General features: G+C 36.6%; 1 protein-coding gene across 2 annotated transcripts in view; it reads left to right on the plus strand.

The window, feature by feature from the left end:
* The window catches only part of brinp3a.1 (bone morphogenetic protein/retinoic acid inducible neural-specific 3a, tandem duplicate 1), a 31011-nt gene extending 14531 nt beyond the window's left edge, over positions 1-16480 (plus strand). For both annotated transcript variants that reach the window (XM_079628863.1, XM_079628862.1), the window contains 4 exons: positions 6114-6219; positions 6847-7083; positions 8849-9071; positions 14579-16480. In XM_079628863.1, the coding sequence (XP_079484989.1) occupies positions 6114-6219; positions 6847-7083; positions 8849-9071; positions 14579-15695 (1683 nt within the window). In that variant the 3' untranslated portion in view covers positions 15696-16480. The remainder of the gene's footprint in view (positions 1-6113; positions 6220-6846; positions 7084-8848; positions 9072-14578) is intronic.
* The last annotated feature ends 4015 nt before the right edge of the window (positions 16481-20495 follow it).

Consider the following 20495-nt stretch of genomic DNA (forward strand, 5'->3'; position numbering starts at 1 on the left):
TTTTATTTATTTAATGGCACAATATGTAAGATATTTAGATTAAAATATACAAAAACCACTAGCTGTTCACTTGATGCAAGCGCGTGTTTACAACGTGTTTACAACGTGTTTACAACGTCAGAGACTGACACGGAAGAGAAGAAATTGCTGAATAAAGTCGTTATTTTTGTATTTTGCGCACAAAAAGTATTCTTGTCACTTTACAACATTAAGGTTGAACCACTGTAGCCACATGGACTATTTCAACTACATTTCTGGGTCTTGAAATTGTTAATAGCGTGAGCGTGGTCGTGGTGGGGGGGTTGGGGGTATATTTACAGGGTACAAGACACATTGCATCCTGACAGCACGTGTCTTAGCTTAAGAGCTTGTACGCTATCTTGATGGAAATAAGTAGATGGAGGTCCTTTTAGATGCCTTTATTTACCTGGCATTTTAGGTGATTGATGTGAAATATTCTCAGGATCAGCAGTCTTTAATTCAGCCCATGGATTTTTACCTCATGTGGATGAAGACGGATGTGAATAGAAAGGCTCTCTATACCAAATTGGTGATTCTCTCTGTGGCAAACATATGTATGAGAGAGAGTGGTTTGCTCAAATGGAAGTGATATCTTCTTGGGGGATGGGTATAGAAGGAATATAGCAAATAAATAAATATGAAGGTGCTGCTGGAATTATGCATCAGTGTGACAAATTATCTGTTCCATTTCAATAATTTCTTTGAGAGCCCAGCTCATTCGTCAGCCATTTTGAATATAAGTGAGGTGTCAGGCTCTAATGAATAAGAGACTTATGAGGAGGATTTTCTGCACCGCCAATAATAAATGAATCTTTAACCTCCACAGTCAGACACGACGGTGGACGGGAAATGCAGTGAGTGCCAGTTGACATCAGTCACAACATTTCATTTTGATTTACTTGGAGGGAGGAATGTTAGGTGAGGTTTATAACAATAGGGCATGTTTAGATAGATAAGAATGGTTGGAGTAGTCAGGGCTCCGCATTTTAATGTCCGACTGCATGATGTGCCTGACATGCCTTCTGCAATCAAGGTGATATACTTGCAAGCCATCATGCTAAGTGGCCAGTATTTATAACTCTGAAGAGGCTTGGATGGACATCGGGCAATGGTTCAAGGACTCATTAGAACTTTGATTTTCTAATGAATTCGACTCGATAAAATGATCAATTTTCTGATTAAACGTGATTTGAACAATCCGATATCCTTTGATTGTTCATACCCCCATCTGGCAGATGTCACAGACTCGGTTTCTCCTTACCACACGCGCTCCTCTTGTATTCATCATCCGCATCAGTTTTGCAGGATTGAGCCTGCTCTAAATTCTGGGACTGTTTGCCCCTCTCATTAGAAATAAATGATTTCTTTGTGAGTCTCTTTTTTGTGCAACTCCCTGTGCAATAATGTCTTCACCATCACCCCCTCTAAAAAATGTTTTCTGTAATCTGTCTAGAGATATAAATGGTACAGATGAATCAAGTTAAGTCAGTGAAATCACAATATGTACATGTAACCAAATGCTACTAGACTGGTTTTATATGTGTTATAATAATTTGATAAATGGTAAGTGTTTAGTGATTTGATAAATGTTAATTTTGTCTAATAATAATTATAAAAATAATTGTTATTATTATTATATATCATACCATCATATGGTCATGTGTACATATCATATGTGTTAAAGGGATAGTCCACCCAGAAATAAATATTCTGTTATTACTTACTCACCCACATGTCGTTCAAAACCTGTATAACTTAATTTTGTCTGCGGAACACAACATATATTTAGAAGAAAGTTGGTAGGCAAATAGTTTTGTTTCCCTTTGGCTTTTATTGTATCTTTGTCCATTTAATGGAAGTCAATGGTAACCAAAAATGTTTTCTCCATTTCTGTCACCGATGGAGTTTGGGTTCTTTGCTAATGTCACCTTTGGCTTGCATAGTTGGGGACACATAATATTCAGCAATATTATTGACTTGACTGTACTGACACTATTAGATGAGAACTGAACTGAGCTGAATTAACACAGTCTCACCCCAAAACGTCACATACTGACGCGTCTTGACCATTCGGCAACATACGACGAAAAAGGTACCCTTTAACGTCCATATGTGACGATTCGGGAATGGTTGGGTTTAGGTATGCGGTAGGGTACCGCTAGAGGGCGCTGCTGGTGCGCTTATGTCTGCGTCTCATATGGACGTTAAAGGGTACCTTTTTCGTCGTATGTTGCCGAATGGTCAAGACGCGTCAGTATGTGACGTTTTGGGGTGAGACCGGGCTGGCTGAATAATGACATCACTGTTTTCTCCAGAGCTGCTTTATAGCTGAGTTGAACTCATTCCATAATTGATGAACTTTACACAGTTATTGAACCAAACTGAATCAACATTGAACTGATTTCATTGAATAATGAATGATTACTATTGTCTTTTTAGAGCTGCTTTACAGCTAAATTGAATTCTGTTTGCGTCACTGAATCATTATTTTCCAGTTTATCACTATCAAGCTGCTTTGAAACAATCTTTATTGTAAAAAGCGCCATATAAATAAAGGTGCTTTGACTTGACTAGTTACCAACATTTCTCAAAATATTGAATTTTATGTACCACAGAAGAAAGTAAGTAATACAGGTTTGGAACAACATGAGGGTGAGTAAATTATGACATAATTTTCATTTTGGGGTGGACTAATGTGTTAAAAAAATACACATAATTTTTATTAATACTCAATAATACAATATTTATAATTTTTTAAACATTTATATTCCCCTTTCTCCTGTATACTCAGTCACGTTCTTCTCTGTTAAGCAATGGAAAACCTTTTGCATGCTCTGAATACTCGCACTAACTCTGTGGTAGAGTATATGAACTGTGGAAAACGTTATGAAAGATTATGATTCAGAGAAAGAGTTGGGCATTTTTCCACTGGTAGTGCTTTGACGTTTGCCTGGGTCATCAGTCAAGCATCCCGAGCACAAGCTGGGAGGCATGAAAACTCTGCCAGCACCTCCACACCTCCCCCAGTCTCCCCCTCTTAACTGTCATAAACCAGAACGAGAACTTCCGAATCCTACTGCGAGGAAAAAAAACGCTTGAAAAATCAAAAAGAATTTCCAGCTAATGCACGCAGATGAAGCTCTCTGGTAGAGAGCATGCCTTTGTGTTTCGTTCTAAGATTTCACTAGCTGAAGCTGAGAGCATTAACCGCTACTAGCTGAAGCTGAGGGTTCCCTGCTGCTTTCAATAAAGTCCCATTTTCTGTAGAGAAGGGTATAATTCCATTCTAATGCATACTTTCCTCCAATGATAAGCTTCCCACATAGCACACATTGAAACGAGGGGTACACTAACCCACCGGAAAGGGCCTTTTATGAAAACAGCTGCTTGAATATCTCAAAGATTGTTTCAATGCGGTGTAAAAACATGCCTGATGCAAATAGGAAAATGCCTTTTGACTAATGCTCACTGATTAAATACAGCCCCATTCTATCCGGAACTTTGTGTAAAGCAATATTATAATAAGTGCCAATGCTCATGAAACATTAATGACATTTCTAGCGTATCAAAAAAGCTGGGATCGGCATCTTAAAACCCATTATTATTCAAATATGTGGCTACGCAGGCCCACTCATCCTGATATTTTCCGGAGTCTTTGTTGGATTAATCACAGGTGGGAATTACTGTCTGTTTTTACTTATTTACTGTGGGAGAAATGCAATGGATTGCTAATATTTATTTAGCAAATCATTTTAGTCACTTTGGGTTTTTACAGTCTTACTGTCATGTCGTTCTGTACTTTTCTTCTGTGGAACACAAATGAGGATATGTAAATGAGAGATTTTCTTTCTTTAAAGTGAGGCTTATGCTCTATAATTGTTATTACCAACTCTAAACTAGGCAGTGTTTTAGTCTCTTAGCATGACAGTAAGAGACAAAAGAATGACACAATAACTATTTATAGAATGGTACATAAAGTATCATGGGCGCCAGGTCTTCTTTAATAAAGATAGAGGGGACAGTCTTATGAACTTCAGAGTGATTGAGAGGGAATGTTACAAGTCACAACTGACCCATGTCCTTTAATACAACCCTTATACTGAGCCACACTGAAAACGACCCTTACACCAGTCACTGATCTTTTTAAAGCCTGATGCTGGAAGTTCTGATGTAGTCAGCACAAATAAAACACTGCAGATCATTTGAAAAAACACACAGTTTTCAGTCCACGTGGTTTGTACTCAGCATCTGTAATGGATGGCACATAGTGCACACTCAGGTAAATCCCGAATTTCCAATTCAGATGCACTAGCTGCAGCAACAGTTCTCTATTTTTGTCCGTTTCATTATAGAAAGCCCAAGTTCTGCACATGCTCCGCTCCGTCGAGCCCTTGTTGCGGACCGGCTCATTGCTATGCATAGAAAAACCCATCTTTATACTTGCAATTGGTCAATTTTCCCTTTAAGTCGGACATCTGTCTTTGTTAGAAATTAATCTGCCGATCCCTGTAGAGGCTCCTTGGATTTTAATTAATTGCGTGGACGCGTCAATAAGAGGAATGGAAATGCCAGCGGTAGGCTTGCTGAACTTGTACTTTTCCTCCTGATTCCTCTTTCGCTACTCTCACTGGCTTTTAATGTTATTTCAACACTCTGAATGGAAATTAAATAAAGCAGCTCTCGATAATGGGGATTTGCTGCTTGTGTAACACATTAGAAATGCTTCCTTGGCTTTTCCAGGTCCTCAGTCATTTTCAGTGGTTCACTTGCATGACAACAACTGCGTTCTGCATGGAGGGTTCACTATGGTGTTTACTTTGTCTAGATTTATCCGCTTCACCGTTTATCCGGTGACCCTCGAGTAGATGTCGAACAAAGGCAACTTTTCTTCCAACAACGAAGAAGAAAAGTTAGTTTCGCCTGACGGAAATCTCAGGTCACCATTAATCTACAAACACGACATGAAGACTTTTATTCACTCACCGGGGGAAATATTAAAGAAGACAATGTAGAACAGAGAACAATTTGTAAGTGACAGGTAGGGAGATATATTTGCCCACAGGCGGTTGGTTTTCTTCCTATGTGTCAGACGAGCCTTGATATACAGTGACTTTTGTCAGGGAAAAAAGTGAAGCTTTTGTCAGGAATGATTGAGCTGCGATTGTGCACCCATTTTAACACAAATCTTGGATGGGAACAAAGATACCATCTTGATAGTTTTGTCAGTGAGATGTCAGTGATATGGTGGGTGATGTTCTACTCTTATGTCTTCCTATTTGTCTGCTCTGGAATATTGATCCATTTGCCTCACAACAGTGTACACTAGTTTCTTCTAACAGTTCTTTGCATTTCTTTTCAGTACTGTACCTTACAATAAAATACATAGTGCTTTTACCACAACTGCAGCCATGGATTTGAAATATCTGTGTTGATACACTGAAAAAAGGGAGACTGTCACCTGTTAGATTTATCCAATTATATTTAGTATGTTTTACTAAATGGTTTTATGTTCTTAAGTAAAACGTGATAGCATTGTGTTGACTAGAACACTAGTTTGTGTCGATTGAACACAATTGAATTGTGTGCAACCAATGTCCACTATTCAATTGAGTAAATCCAATGGATTATTTTTTTCAGTGTATGTACCAAATTGATTGTAAAATTCAAGTCGCATTCGGCCATTTACTTCCACAACAGGTCCATTAACCTTCACTATTTACGTACAGTGAAAGTACATTAGGTTCACCGTGAAATATTGCCTTTCACTACATTACTGAATTTGGTCCAAATGATAGCTTTTTCAATAACAGTCATGTCCTTGGTAGAATCGTTACGATATTCTGGACACTTTTACAACATAGTTATGCAACATTGTATAGTTCTTATATTCAACAGCAAACCTGTGTAGACTTCTACAAGCTCAAAAAGGCATATTGTTAGACATGCGTTTAAAAGAAGCACTGGATAAAACTGCGACTCTGATTTCACAGGACAGTCATCTGCCTGCTCTGCATATTTAATGGCCTCAGTGTCATTTCTGCCTCTGTTTTGCTCATAGTATTGTCATGTGTTTTCTCTTGTCTTCCCTTAAGGTGACCGAAACAAGGACAGGCCCTCTTGGATGCAGTAACTATGACAACCTCGATTCTGTCAGTTCCGTTTTGGTTCAGAGTCCTGAGAATAAGATTCATCTACAAGGTAGCGCATTCATTATTTAACTATACCCCAGATATTGCAATGATATTATCATTCTTTGAATGTTATTATTTTATTGGAAGACGCAGCAGCGTGTTCACAGAAATATTACTCAAGCATCTTTTGTTGTAAAAGCACAAAATTTTTTCACTTAGTCTGTAAAGGTTTTAAGGAATTTTCCAAGATATTAGCTTGAAAATGTATTTTATTTTAAAAGATTTACTTATTATTTTACTATACACTACCATTCACATTTTTGGGGTCAGTAAGATTTTTTAAATGACTGTTTTCTATTTTAAAATGTAATTTATTCTTGTGATGGCAAAGCTAAATTTTCAGCATCATTACTCCAGTCTTCAGTGTCACATGATCCTTCAGATATCATTCTAATAAGCTTATTTGGTGCTCAAGTAATATTTCTTATTATAATCAATGTTGACATACATGTATAAAACATTTTTAAGGATCATTTGATTACTAGAAACATTTTTTTTAGAACATAATGCATGCCTTTACTGTCACTTTTGATTAAGTTAATATGCCCTTGCTATTAATTTGTTTACAAAATCTTACTAACCCTTAATTTTGTATGCATTTTATGTATTTATAAACAATTTTGCATTATTTTAGGGCTTCAGGCCATTCTGCCAGAATACCTAAGGAGCCGATTTGTGGAGGCAGCTCTCAGTTATATTGGCTGTCACTCCGAGGGTGAGTTTGTGTGCCGGGATAACGACTGCTGGTGCAAATGCAGTGTTGGTTATCCCCAGTGCAACTGTCCCAGTGAAGACCTGAAGGCTATGCAGGACAGTCTGAAACTCATCAGAGAATCATGGACGCAAGCCAACCAAGAGTTTAAAGAGTCAGGTAAGATTCTGCAGTTTTCAAGTTTACTTGTTACCTTTAAAGAAACATTATGAATAGTTCAAATACATTGTTCATCTAAAATTCTGTCATCGTTTCTTCTGTAAAACACAAGAGACTTGTTGTACTGATTTCTCTTTTCCATGCCATTGGAGATAGTGGGGAGACTTAGAAGCTCAGCTTCAGAAGATTCAAAGGACACACACATACCTTAAAATGTATAATAAAAGTGTTTTTGAAACTATACAATAGCGTTTCTAATGGGTATTCACTGAAAATATTGCGATACATTGTCAAGTTCATGCGAGAAGTAGCAGTTTGTAAACAAATCTCTTTTTTGAATCGGTTGATCCAGTTTAAAACAGTCTGAGCAGTCTTTTATCAGTGAATAATCATTGAAATGTCAGTCTTTTGTATGCTTTTGTATAACTTAATAACATATAGAGTCAAATGGACTACTTTTAAGATTCTTTTATTCCCTTTTTTAATTGAAACCATTAGTCCCAATGGGGAGTCATTTCATGGAAAAGAACCACCAGCAAAATTCTTAAAAAATTATCCTTACAGTCATGTGGGGGTGATTAAATCAGAATCACTTTGAGGTGAATTGTTTCATTAAATGTTTCAAAAGCAAGCAATGGTTTTGTCTCGCTAGAAGTTTCATAGTTATGATTTTTTTTTTAATTGGTCATAATTCAGAGAGGCGTTTGGCATGCCAGCACCAAATTAATTCTGGTGTGCCACTTAGATCTGTGAATATCCCTGACACAGACAGTGATTGTTGTCACCTTGTTACATTTGATGGCTGACAAGGAAATAGTGGGAAGTGCTTCCTGGGATCTAGTGTCATTGTCATTGTGGTAAAGCAGCGTTTTGGACTTGGCAGGCTTACTTGTCCCTAAGCTAGGCACTGTGCCAGCACGGAGCAGGTTTTTGTGTGCATCACAGCCATGTTGGAGCTCTACCTCCTGCAGCAACAGCAGGGAGTGAAAAACCACTGCCTAATGACTGTAAACCAAATAAATAAACAACAATCATCTGCTGGAGCGAGATCATCTACTAGTTCGCTTCTCTATTCGGTCGGGACACCACACAGTTTTTGTTTTGTAATGAAATTCGAAATCAAAACAAAACTTGGACAGATCAATGGATATCTAAAAATGGAACTTGTAATATTTTCAATTACCTAATGTTTGATTGCATGAAAAATCCAATTCTGCACAGACTGGAATTGTCGGGTTATGATGAGGATATGTGTTGTTAATTATAGCCACTGAGATCATTTCTTGTTAGATGTTAGGTAGAGCATTGATTTGGGCGTTGAGCACCGTAACACGGCTATCGATTTTTCTTGCCACAAACGAAAATGAACTTCCCTCGGCTTGAAGACATTTGTGTGGCCGGGGTGATTCTGCTTTGCTTTAACGACTTGCCATCCTGTCAGAACTTAATGTTTATTTTTTGTTGTTGTTGTTGTTGAAGTTGAACCACATGTGCTCCTTCAAAATCATCCTGTCCTTCTTAGAAATGGCTTAGCGTTTCTTAGCAATTCATTGAAAATACCTTGCTGTCCTCGCCTATCAGTGTTCAATCACACAGGACAATTTTCAATTTTCATCAAAGGAATGAAAATAACGTTCCACCTGCTCCCCTTCCACCCCCAGTTTCACTGTTGACTCATTTTATCGAACATGACTGATTTCTTTTCCCCTGACATGAGGCAAAGTCATTCCAGTAATTTATTCTCAACACTTGTCTGCCTTTCTAGAGGACTTCCAAAATTTTGTGAGGAGATTACCAACGTTCTATGCTCTGAACACATCTGCTGTGCAGTACTTTTGGAAGATGGACCCTGGCGTTCAGCAGCGCTTTCAACTGTTGGAGACTAGCACTCAACAGCTGCTCAGCAAAGCACAGCGGATTGTCGGCAAACTCTTCAAACTCAGCAAAAGGTGTCGGACTCAACCAAAAATATCTGTGCCCAGGGAGAGGTAAGATATGTGCCATGTTCCTAATGGGTTATAAATGGAAATGTCCGTATTTATAATTGATTGTAATGTGATGAGAGGTAAAAATAGTTTGTCATTACTTCTTAAAGGATTCATGGTTGAACAGGCTTTTACAGTAAGGTTCCTTTTGTTAACATTAGTTAATTGGGTATCATGAACAAACAATTAGCAACAATCTTTTTACAACACTTTCTATGAAGATTATGCTTATAAATAAGTATAAATGGAGCTATACTTCATTATAAGTATTACTATTTTATAAATATATTTATAAGACTCATTTAGACCTACAGTATACTGCATTATAAGAAAAGTTATAGTAATATTTATTAATAGCCGTGTTGTGTTCTTTAAAATACTTTGTGAGTGATAATACAGTTACTAACCTCTATAAATGCTCTATAAATACTTTAAGTAAAATGAAAACAAAGAATGCAATTTTCCTAAAGCAAATGTTAGGAAATCATGAAGATGCTCATTATTCATTTGAAGTTGTTTCCTTGTAAATGTAACTAATGAACAACAATTCCTGTAATACAATAATGAGGGGGGGAAAACACACGGAGATCATTAATACAAAAAGTTGTATTATACAAAATACAAAAAAAATGTATATACAAAAAAAAATGTATTAGTGCATCAGGGATTATGAGCATGCACATTGAAAAGGCAGACTTATAATTATAAAAAATAACATATATGTAACTAAATAGAACCGTTCTTATAATGCAGTATATGTCTTAATGAGTCTTTATAAATATATTTATTGAATAGTAATTCTTACTTGTAAGTACAAATTTGGCTATATTTCATTATAAGCATGGTCTTCATAGAAAGTGTTTTATTCTGGTGATACCACCAGAAAACTAAATTTTGTTTCAGAATTTTTCAGGAAAAATAGGTCTTAAAAATGTTATTTCGTTTTTTATTTTAAATTTTATTAACTCAAGTTTGGTTTTCGACGTGAAAATAGCCAAAGAAGCTGGCATGGCATTAAAAAACAAACACGCACAAATAATAATAAATAAATAAAAACATTACTATTTTTGTATAATTATAAAAAAAACGATTCAACAAACATTAGTTTGTTCTTATAACCAATATTTGTTTTAAAAATATATAGGTATATCATTATATATTTAATTTTGTGGGTGGACTGTCCCTTTAACCATGATTAATTGTTATTATTAAAAGTATGTAAAGGAATTGTTTATTATTTGTTCTCAATACCTGATGGTGCCAATAACTGATGTTAACAGACCTTATTGAATTTTTTTTCTTTCTTTCACAGAATGTTGATTCTTGCCACAAAAGATCAAAATGCATGTTCATATAAATGTCAAACCCTGAATTCTCCTATAATGTCTGTATTAGTCACGCTGTCACATACATACGTTGTAATGTTGCATTGGATTCTTTTTTTTCTTTTTCTTTTTTGGAACTGATTCCAAATGGATGTACTAATAGGAGATTTAAAATGCATGTCCTCCAAACTAATTAATTAAGAAATGCCTTTAACACACTACTCAGTCCATATCTGAGGGCAATTGTGGCAAGCATAATTGTGTTAAGTCTAGTGTCTTGGCTGAAGTCCCAGCCTTTCTGAAATGATAGAGACTGTCCCATCTAATCATTTCAAGAGTTAGTGGATGAATAGGTTTTATCTTCCCATCTATAGGCTAAAGTGCAGGATGTGTTTTAATGGAAGACACGAGAAACAGGTAATTTATGGGCTCTGCACTGGCATGATAGTGCAGTGCCTTTGGTAAGGGCTGTGGAAGGAGAAAGTTCACGACTGAGGTCTGAAACTGAGTGTTCAAAGATGGTAGAGGGTCAGGGCTGTACAGAAATGAGAATTATGCAAACCACGCAGGCAGCCAATTCAAGTGGAAACTACTTGAGTCAGATGAGGTGAAAGCGAAGCCTAAAGCGATGATCAGCTTCACAGTTGAAATTCTTGGTTCATTAATATTCATATAGACTTCTCAAAGACATACTATTCAGATATCCCCATATTATCACTTAAACTAAAAGGGTGCATTGTGGTGACATGCAATACATTTGTATATAGATATCTCTGAAAATCTTCTACTACATCATTTATTCCCTGGAAGGGACAATGATTTTCCCAATTGTGCTCTTCTTCCTTCCAAATATCTACAGTAGTATACTGGAAAATTAGCATTATATTTTCTTGGCATATGGCAAAAGTTGTACAATTTATAGATCTTATTGATTGGTAAATTTGTTTTTGGTCAGTATAAAAATAAAATAATAGAATAGAAATGAAAAAAGGCAGCATATGAGAACCAACTTTTTTCCTTTTTTCTTTTTTTTTTTATGAGCACATGTTTTACCTGAAATATCATGTTTATCAATGTAGAATGTTACTGTTATGGGAAAGATTTGAAATGGCAGATTTTCCCAGTGTACTAGATTTTTGGGCCTATTTACAGCTGGTCACTTCATGTAAACGTGCGAGAGCGTATTAAAGGCTGTATGACATGTTATGGCCAGATATGATGGCACAACTGCAACATCCATCGCCACAGATGCGTAGCCGAGTATCTCTTCAGCAAGCCAACACAAAAACTGCCGCAAATTAAACTGAAATTCCAAATTCTTGGACTTGTCTCTCAGCCACCTGCTCAGAGATCAATTTATATTATAATGCTCGTATTGAGGAAAATTAGGTTGTGGCTCTTTGTTTACATTACTATGATTGGAAAGAGGTGTCATCTTTGTTTTAACAACGTTTAGCTCACGAGTTATTGATCCGGAAAGTTCGTATCTGTAAATATATGGCCAATATTATTGAACTAAGCACTGACCGTATTTCTTTATACAAGTTCAAAATAAAACTGTTAAACACTGCCAGCATTAAACAGGAAGTGTTTGTCAGAACTCTGAAAATATTTTACGAGAGAACGCAAATCTGTTTGCAAGAGAGTGCAAATATCTTTGCGAGAGAAAGCAAAAGTTTTGCGAGAGATTGCAACGTTTCTTGGGGGAACGCAAAAGTTTGGCTAGAGAACACAAAAGCTTTGGAAAAAAAAAGTTTCCTCCCATCTCATATTGTGGGAACCCCAGTTTGGAAAACCCTGACATAATGTCATATCAAATCACGTTGTTTATAACAAAGAATGCAAAATAGTGTCTTTCTATTTGTATTTTCCTGTCAATATGGCACACAATAATCTTATTCAAATCTATGTAACAAATGAGTTAGGTAAAAAGTAATCTAAAAGTGGTCAGATTATCTAAATGTGTAATACATTTTTGTCATGTAATTTGTAATCAGACTACAATTTGTAAGTAATCTAGCTACAACAACAACGTATGAGTTGCTTCCCGGCTACATGCCCTAATTAATTATGTAAATAATTACATGATTAATTAGGGTATTTTTAAGCATGCATAATTCATTATTATTTTAATATGATTCTAATTTATAAAGTTGTTAGTTAAAAAATGTGAAGTAAACACAAAAAGTGCTGTACTCGCCTTTATCTTGCAGCACTGTTGAAAACAAACATTTCCATTTATGAGAATAACATCAGATCTCAAGTCCAAATATACAGTATACTAATACTTTCCAAAGTTTCCTATCTTGGGAATAAGTAGTCTAGGGCATGAGAACAATAACTGCATCTGTTTGAAATGTTTCTGCAATCTGCCTTGATCTATCTTCAAGAGCATCCTTCCTCTTTGATAACATATGATTCAAGCTGCAGCTAGAAAAATAAAGCAGACAAATAGAAAAGACATTTTATTAGACTGCTTTTGAGTTCCTGATTTACTGTTTTGTTTTCTTTGTCACTTCATCATTCACACTTGATTTATTTGATTTTCACACTTCCTTGAAATTACTTCTTTTTTTTTCATTCCTTTTGTCAGGCAGAATTTATCAACAGCTTGATCTATTTTTTCATAAAAAATGCATTCCCATATATTTGCTTTATGCTTGTTTTCATATCACTTTGTCTTCCAGTATAGCTTTAAATAGAATCGGTGCTTAAAAATAATAGTCAGATACATTAACTTTCTGAATCTGATTTTGAGAGATTATACTACCTGACAAATACATATTTCTTAATGGGTGTAATTTTCCTTAAGAGCAAAAACACTTATTTAGCTATTGTTGTTCTTCCATCAGATGCTTTTTACTCTTTGAAATATGGAAATTGTCATGAAATTGTTTTCTCGTGGAATAAATGTGCATGAGCATGTTTTGTCTCTGGTGTGAATTTCCGTTTCGCTGTCAGTAAAATATGCTGACAGGCTGCTGAGATTTCTTCCATTGCCAACCACCTGCATACTGACTGTCTCTCAGGCAGCCTGGTGCCATGAATATTTATACATTCTGTTGCCATCACTTATGTTTTAATCCAGGGTAAACTGTTTTTCTCTGCGCAAGTGGAAATTTCATGGCAATGAAAATCTTCGGCTATCTCTCAGGAGAGCTTAACAAGAGGGCAATTGCTGAAATAGATTTTTGCACTACGAAAAGAAGAGTTGCCATATAACACAAGCCTCGGAAATAATGAGTTATAAGCCATTTCTGAGCAGAGTTAAGAACATTCGAACTCTAAACATTACCGATTTGTCATGATTTGTGTTTTTTAGTGAGGATTTTACATGACATTAAAATGCATTAAAAATGACATTCAATATGGCTCAAATATTTCATAGACTACATGGTACATGGATAGACACATCATGTGCTATTTTTAAATTAGGCTTTATAAATGCTTTATGAGCTGTATTTTACTCTGTTGTTGTTTTTGCGAAAACAAAGTGAAACGGAAAATGGGAAACAAGTTCATTTTAGCTGATGTTTACAATTTGACTCCATGTGACAGATCGTGCTGGTCCACTCCACTGAGTTCATTTGCCAGTGGCGGCAGAGAGAATCATTACTGTGTCTGAATATGCATGTTATGTTAATTTTTGCAGGATGGCATTTTTTCGTGCTCACAAAATGGATGAAATTATTTGGAAATAATTTAGTGCCGGGTGTTGTTTTTTTAAGTATTGATTCTTTCAAAATGTTCTACTTGGGTTAAGTAATCTATTATGAGAAAAAAATCTATTATGAGTCTGTATATTTCTATGAATAAAGTCATCTTAGTTTTACTCTTTCTTCATTGTTGACCAATTAAAACAATTTTTTGCAAGCTGCGTTTAAATCGCAACTATTTATTTATATTAAATTGGATGTTTTGCTCAATTTTTTTTTGGATAGTGTGAGAAACTACAACACATACGTACATTGTTTTATTTTGTTCAATATAAAGCATACTGTATGTGCTGTTACGCTGCAAGCTATTTTGCTATATGCATCAAGTACCTTGATTAATTCTTGTGACATCTTTAATATTGCCACTTGATCTGTTTTATTGTATTTTAGATGAAATACAATATAATATATGACTTTCAAGACAATCTGACTTATCACATTCCTTACTTCCTCCCTTCATTCACCATAGGCCTCTCGGCTATTGGCTGAGGTATATCCTCTCCATCATGTACTGCAGTGAGAACAATCAGATAGGCTCCTACATGGAGGAAACTCGAACCTGCTCCTGTCATTATGAGCACCCGTCCTGCCAGGGTGTTATCCCGTGCTCCGTGGGCGACGGTCCTCACTGCGCCTCCTGCTCCTATGAGAACCGCTCTCGCTGTGCCAGCTGCAATCCAGGCTACATGCTAAGCCAAGGCACCTGTAGGAATACCATACCGGATTCTACCGACAACTACATCGGTTTCGAGACCGACCTCCAGGACCTGGAGCTGCGCTACCTGCTGCAAAAGAAGGACGGGCGGATCAGTATTCACGCCATGTTCATAAGCAATGACGTCAGACTCAACAACTGGTTTGATCCCAGCTGGAGGAAGAGGATGTTGTTGACGCTGAAGAGCAACAAGTTCAAGTCTAGCCACATTCACATGCTCCTAGGGATCTCCCTGCAGATATGCCTTACTAAAAACAGCACCCTGGAACCCGTGCTGTCCGTCTACATCAACCCATTTGGAGGGAGTCATTCTGAGAGCTGGATCATGCCCATTGACCAGAACAGTTACCCTGACTGGGAAAGGACCAAGTTAGACATCCCGCTTGACTGTTATAACTGGACCCTGACTCTAGGTAACAAGTGGAAGACCTTTTTTGAGACAGTACACATTTACCTGAGGAGCCGTGTCAAAACAGCATCAGCTCAGGGTAACGGCAGCGCCCATTTCGAACCATTGGAATACATGGATTCGTCCCGTAACCTGGGCTACATGAAAATCAACAGTATGCAGGTGTTCGGATACAGTATGCACTTTGATCCAGATGCCATTCAGGACTTGATCCTGCAGCTGGACTACCCGTACACGCAGGGCTCGCAGGACTCGGCCTTGCTCCAGCTGCTGGAGATCCGAGACCGGGTCAACCGACTCTCTCCACCGGGCCAGCAACCTCTGGACCTGTTCGCCTGCTTATTACGCCACCGCCTCAAACTTTCTACCACTGATGTGGTCCGAATACAGACTGCACTTCAGGCCTTCAGCGCCAAGCAGCCCAACTCAATGGAGTATGAAACTACCAAACTATGTAGCTAATAAGGCACTGCAAGTTAGCAGTATATTTGTAGCTATTTCTGTGACTGTAGGTAAATGGCCTGGTATACTTTCGGGGGGGGGGGGGGGGGGGGGGGGGGGGGGGGGGAAGAAAACATTGGACAGATGCTGGGATACAGTGTTGGTGGTGATGCCACAGTTCTGGTGTTTGTTTGAACCACTGATGTAATGGGCCACTTCAGAAGAATGGCCAAACTTTTGCCTTTTCTTTTCTTAACTGCATTGATGATTTACAATAACTCAAAATGTGATGACCTCATTTCAGTTTCATGGTACACTGCAGAATTTAGCATCAGCTCCAGTCCTAATAAACAATGTGAGCAGTAGGATTTTTTTTAAGTGACTCTTATTGTCTTTAAGCAAAACAGAGGCCATAAACACATGGTTAGCCGAACCTTGTTAGTGTAATCAGGTGTTCCCGCTGTGTCTGGGCAGAATTCTGAATTCTTACTTTCTATTTTTTTTTCTTTTTTATGCTGTCTGTCAACACTGTAACTCTCAAAAATATCAGTATCCTAATCAACAATAGGTGGTATTGTTGATGCTTCAAACTTTTTTATGGTATTTGTTTGAATATGAATGTAGGAGGAAATCTGGTTAAAAATAAAAATCACACACCATAAGCAAGGTACTTATATATGCTGTTTCATGTACATTTATTTTTATAAAATTAATTATTTGTGACAAGTTACAAAGGTAATGTCCATAAAATGTATAGAACATGAATTTGTTAATACTCTAAATAAAAGTCATTTTTATGTGCCGTCTGTAAATATCTCCAATTGCTTGAATTGCACATAATTTGTGTGATTTTATTTGGAGACTTTGTTGTCTTAAGTTATAGTGGATATATATATATATATATAAATATGTGTCTGATAAATGATTCCTTGAGAGAGCCAATTCATCTACGAGAAAAGCTTTGACAACTTGCATGTCAGGAAAACCGTTGGAGCAGTTTCGGCTGCTTTTTGGCATAAACACATGGGACCTCATTTATAAAGACATATACATAGACTGTTTTTACGTTGGCATTGATTTTAGCGTAAACACACTCTAAGATCAAATCTGTGCATACGCACGTTTTATAAATGAGGCCACTGATGACTTATTCCTCAAGTTTTTTTCATTGAATCACCTTGAGACGAAGTAAGCCACATCATTAGGGAACAAATAATGAATCTGCCACAAAAGAGAAAAGTTAGACAACTTTTTCACTCTAATAGATAAACCAAAAGTTAAATGAGTTATTGATTGGTTAGGCCGTGATATATCTGAAGAAAGGACCCAGCAAAAAATATACATTTAAAGCGGCAACAGAAGGGGCCAGGCTAATGACCATTATAGGAAGTAATTATGGGGGACAGTTCTGAGATATGATGACTAAATATTGGTGATAAACAACTGGGACATAAAGTGTTGCTCATCAGACACATCTGGGGAGACTTTATTTTCTGCGTAGACACTTATAAAAGAGAATGACTTCCGCCCAGCCAAATACTGAAATTGTCTGAAACATTTACACTAAACAAATGCATGTCATCTGAGAGATCAAAGCCCATTATCTGAGATATTTATCTTGCCATTTGAAACTCTGCAATATATTAGATTCTTATATACTGTATACATTGTCTGACTTTGTGGAAATTAATGGATTTTTCATAAATGCTACTTCCAGCATCCATACTGATGATTTACTACCCAAGGCTGGCATCATCAGATTTCTATGGCTTGCTTTAATTAATTTCAATGGGAATCCAATCAATGGCATTCTTGATTGCTCAGTATGACGTTCATAAAAAGCAATGACTCCCAATTCTGTAATTTAATTGGTTCTTAAAGGATTAGTTCACCCACAGATGACAATTCTGTCACCAATTTAATAACCCTCACGTCTTTGCAACCCTTTATTGCTTTCTTTCATCCATGTACCACAAAAGAAAAAAGTTCGAATAATGTTCTGGTGCAATTACAATGAATGGGAACTAAAGCTCAATGATCCGATCACAACGGTTAACAGCCCACCGGGGTGGAAGATTATCTGTGAATAACGACTTAAATTTTAGTCTGTTCCTCACACAAAATTATAGTTGGAAGACTTGGAATAAAGTGCACGAGTCATGGACCACTTTTATGGTTTACGATATGGTTCTTTTTTTGTCATTTTGGAGCTTGACAACTCAAGTTCTCATTCACTTTCATTACATTTCAATGACTAGCCGGGACGTTCTTTGAATTCACCTTTTGTAGACCTTTTTTTACACAAAGGAAAGTCATACTGGTTTGGAATGACATACATTTTTATTTTCCAGTGAAGTGTCCCTTTAAATTCTCCCCCCCATGTGCACATTACACCAACAAACTGTAATTGTTATTTTTAATTTTGTGCAACTTTCATTGGAGCTATTTATATGAGCACATTTAAAAGGGGGTCAGAACAAAAGGTCAGTCTTGCTAAATCACTTCTAAAGCAAATTAGTGTAAAATTCACAATATGCAAAGAAAGAAATACTGCCTTCACAATGGCACAATGATCACTAAATTTAGTCTGATAAAAGCTTTTATATGTTATAGATTATATAATATACGTATAATGTATGTATATATATATATACACATACATACATATATATATAAATATATATATATACATACATACACACTGTGTAATGTTAGTATTGTTTATTACTACACACAATATATAAACATAAAATATAAAACATTTTATCTTACTGAATTAAGATTTCATTTACTTATGTATGGTCGTGTCCGTTTAGGTTTTATATACCATTTATATGCATTCAATATTAAAGCATTTGTTTACCAATATTATATACCAAAAAATACCTTTTTGGAAGCATAATTGTTTTAAAAGAGAACACAAATACAACAACTCTACATTATACCATTCCTATCGCAGGCTACAAACATCTACCGCGCGTGATCTGTCTATACTGTTTGTTTTTTCTTCTTCTATTGAAAACTCAATGTTCCCCAGAAGAGCCATTTTTGCAACCTCATTCAGTGTTCTTCATAGTTCATCACACAAGCACAATCAAAAAAAAAAAAAAAACTCCCAAAGTGACACCACCGCCTTACTGAACCCCAGACTATCCAAAAGGAGTGTGTGCTCCCATATAAATGTAATGGTTGCACTAAAAGATAATATGAAAGTGTAATAGCGTAGGAACGTTTTTTTTTTTTTTTTAGGTGAAGGTGACACTGTAACACAAAAAAATAAAATCTCTAAGAAAATCGTTTCCTCTGTAACTTTATCTTATCTAGCACAAGGTGCCCTAGCAGTATGTGGCCGTTTCTAACAAGAATAACCCCCCTAACTTGAAATGGTCTAAAGTGCATCTATTTTATATGAGCTAGTGCGCTGACTACACATGGCAGGTAATTGACATTTGTGTGAGCCGCATATTTGTAGTGCAAATGTTTAGGGGCATAAATTATATTTATGCACATTACATTATGCTGCCTGAGGGGGTAAGTGAAACTAATTTAGTGGCAATAAAACTAAATTAATGGACTACAAGCATCTGAGCACATAAAGAAGTAATTCTGCCTGAAAGTTATATTAACACTGAGAGTATGTAATCGTGGAAAGGGCCTCATAAAAAGTAATGATTTTACATGCCAAAAATAAATGCGTGTCTCGCTGGAATTATCCAAGTTTCAATCAAAGCTCATTAGCTCTATTTGGATCAAGAAAGACATGGATCTGGCCCAGTGTTGAAACCGTTTCAGCATATTTAACGAACTGTAAGCAGGGCATTCAGATGTGGCTAATGATGGCGATTTAGGCTCTGGAGAAAATTGCTCAGGCATGTTGAAAGTCAAGAGTTTCCACATTGATCTGCAACCCATATTGGAGGGTCAATATTTATGTACTGTATCTAATTTGTCTAAAAAAGTTAAAACAAAAGATTGCCAAGTAAACTCTGCTTAACATGCATAAGCTAAGAGCCTTGTAAGTGCTGATCTTTCTGACAGAGTCATAATAACAGGACTACATGGGGGGATTTTATATACACTTGGTCAGCATTTTTACTGGGGTGTGTTTCCTGTATAACGACGTCACTCGCTGCTTAAGTGCAATGCATCGTTGAACAAATCAACTAGTTAAGACTGTTTCCCGAAACCATATTGTCGCAAACTCGTTGAACTACGTTGGTTAATGATGTCACGCAGGTGTTGGAGTCATAACTTTTTTTAACGAATCTGTTTGAGATCAAATTAATGCTAGATGCTTGCTTATTTGGATCAAGATAAGGATTTATTGTCATGCGAACAAGAAACGATGGGTGCTTCTCAATATCCCTCCTTGCTCCTCCGTCCTCCATCCTATGACCCGGAAACCGATCGAGCTCAGCCATCTTGAAGGACATCTCAATTCTCTAATTGCCCCGCGAGGATCGAGGAGGCTTCCTGAGGAGTTATGAGCGAGGATACACAGGTGTATCCTTTGCGGAAGAGTTTTATTGACTAAACGTGACACACGTATAAATTATCCTCCCCCTTCACATCGGTCACAATCATTTTAATTTATAGGCTACTTTATCTTTGCAGTTTATATAAACCACACATCTCACCACATATTTCAATAGGGTATCTTGCTTTGTTATTATTTTTTATGCATTTCTTAATAACCAAACTAATACAACATAAGGGTCTTCCTTTGAGCGCAGCTGATGACGCTATGAAGTGACGCTCGAGTGATCAAGTATTCCGATGTATAAAAAAGATTTTATTCGATTCCTCCGTCCTCATTTTCTT

The sequence above is a fragment of the Phoxinus phoxinus genome (assembly GCF_949152265.1).
Source record: "Phoxinus phoxinus genome assembly, chromosome: 11".
Lineage (NCBI taxonomy): Eukaryota > Metazoa > Chordata > Actinopteri > Cypriniformes > Leuciscidae > Phoxinus > Phoxinus phoxinus.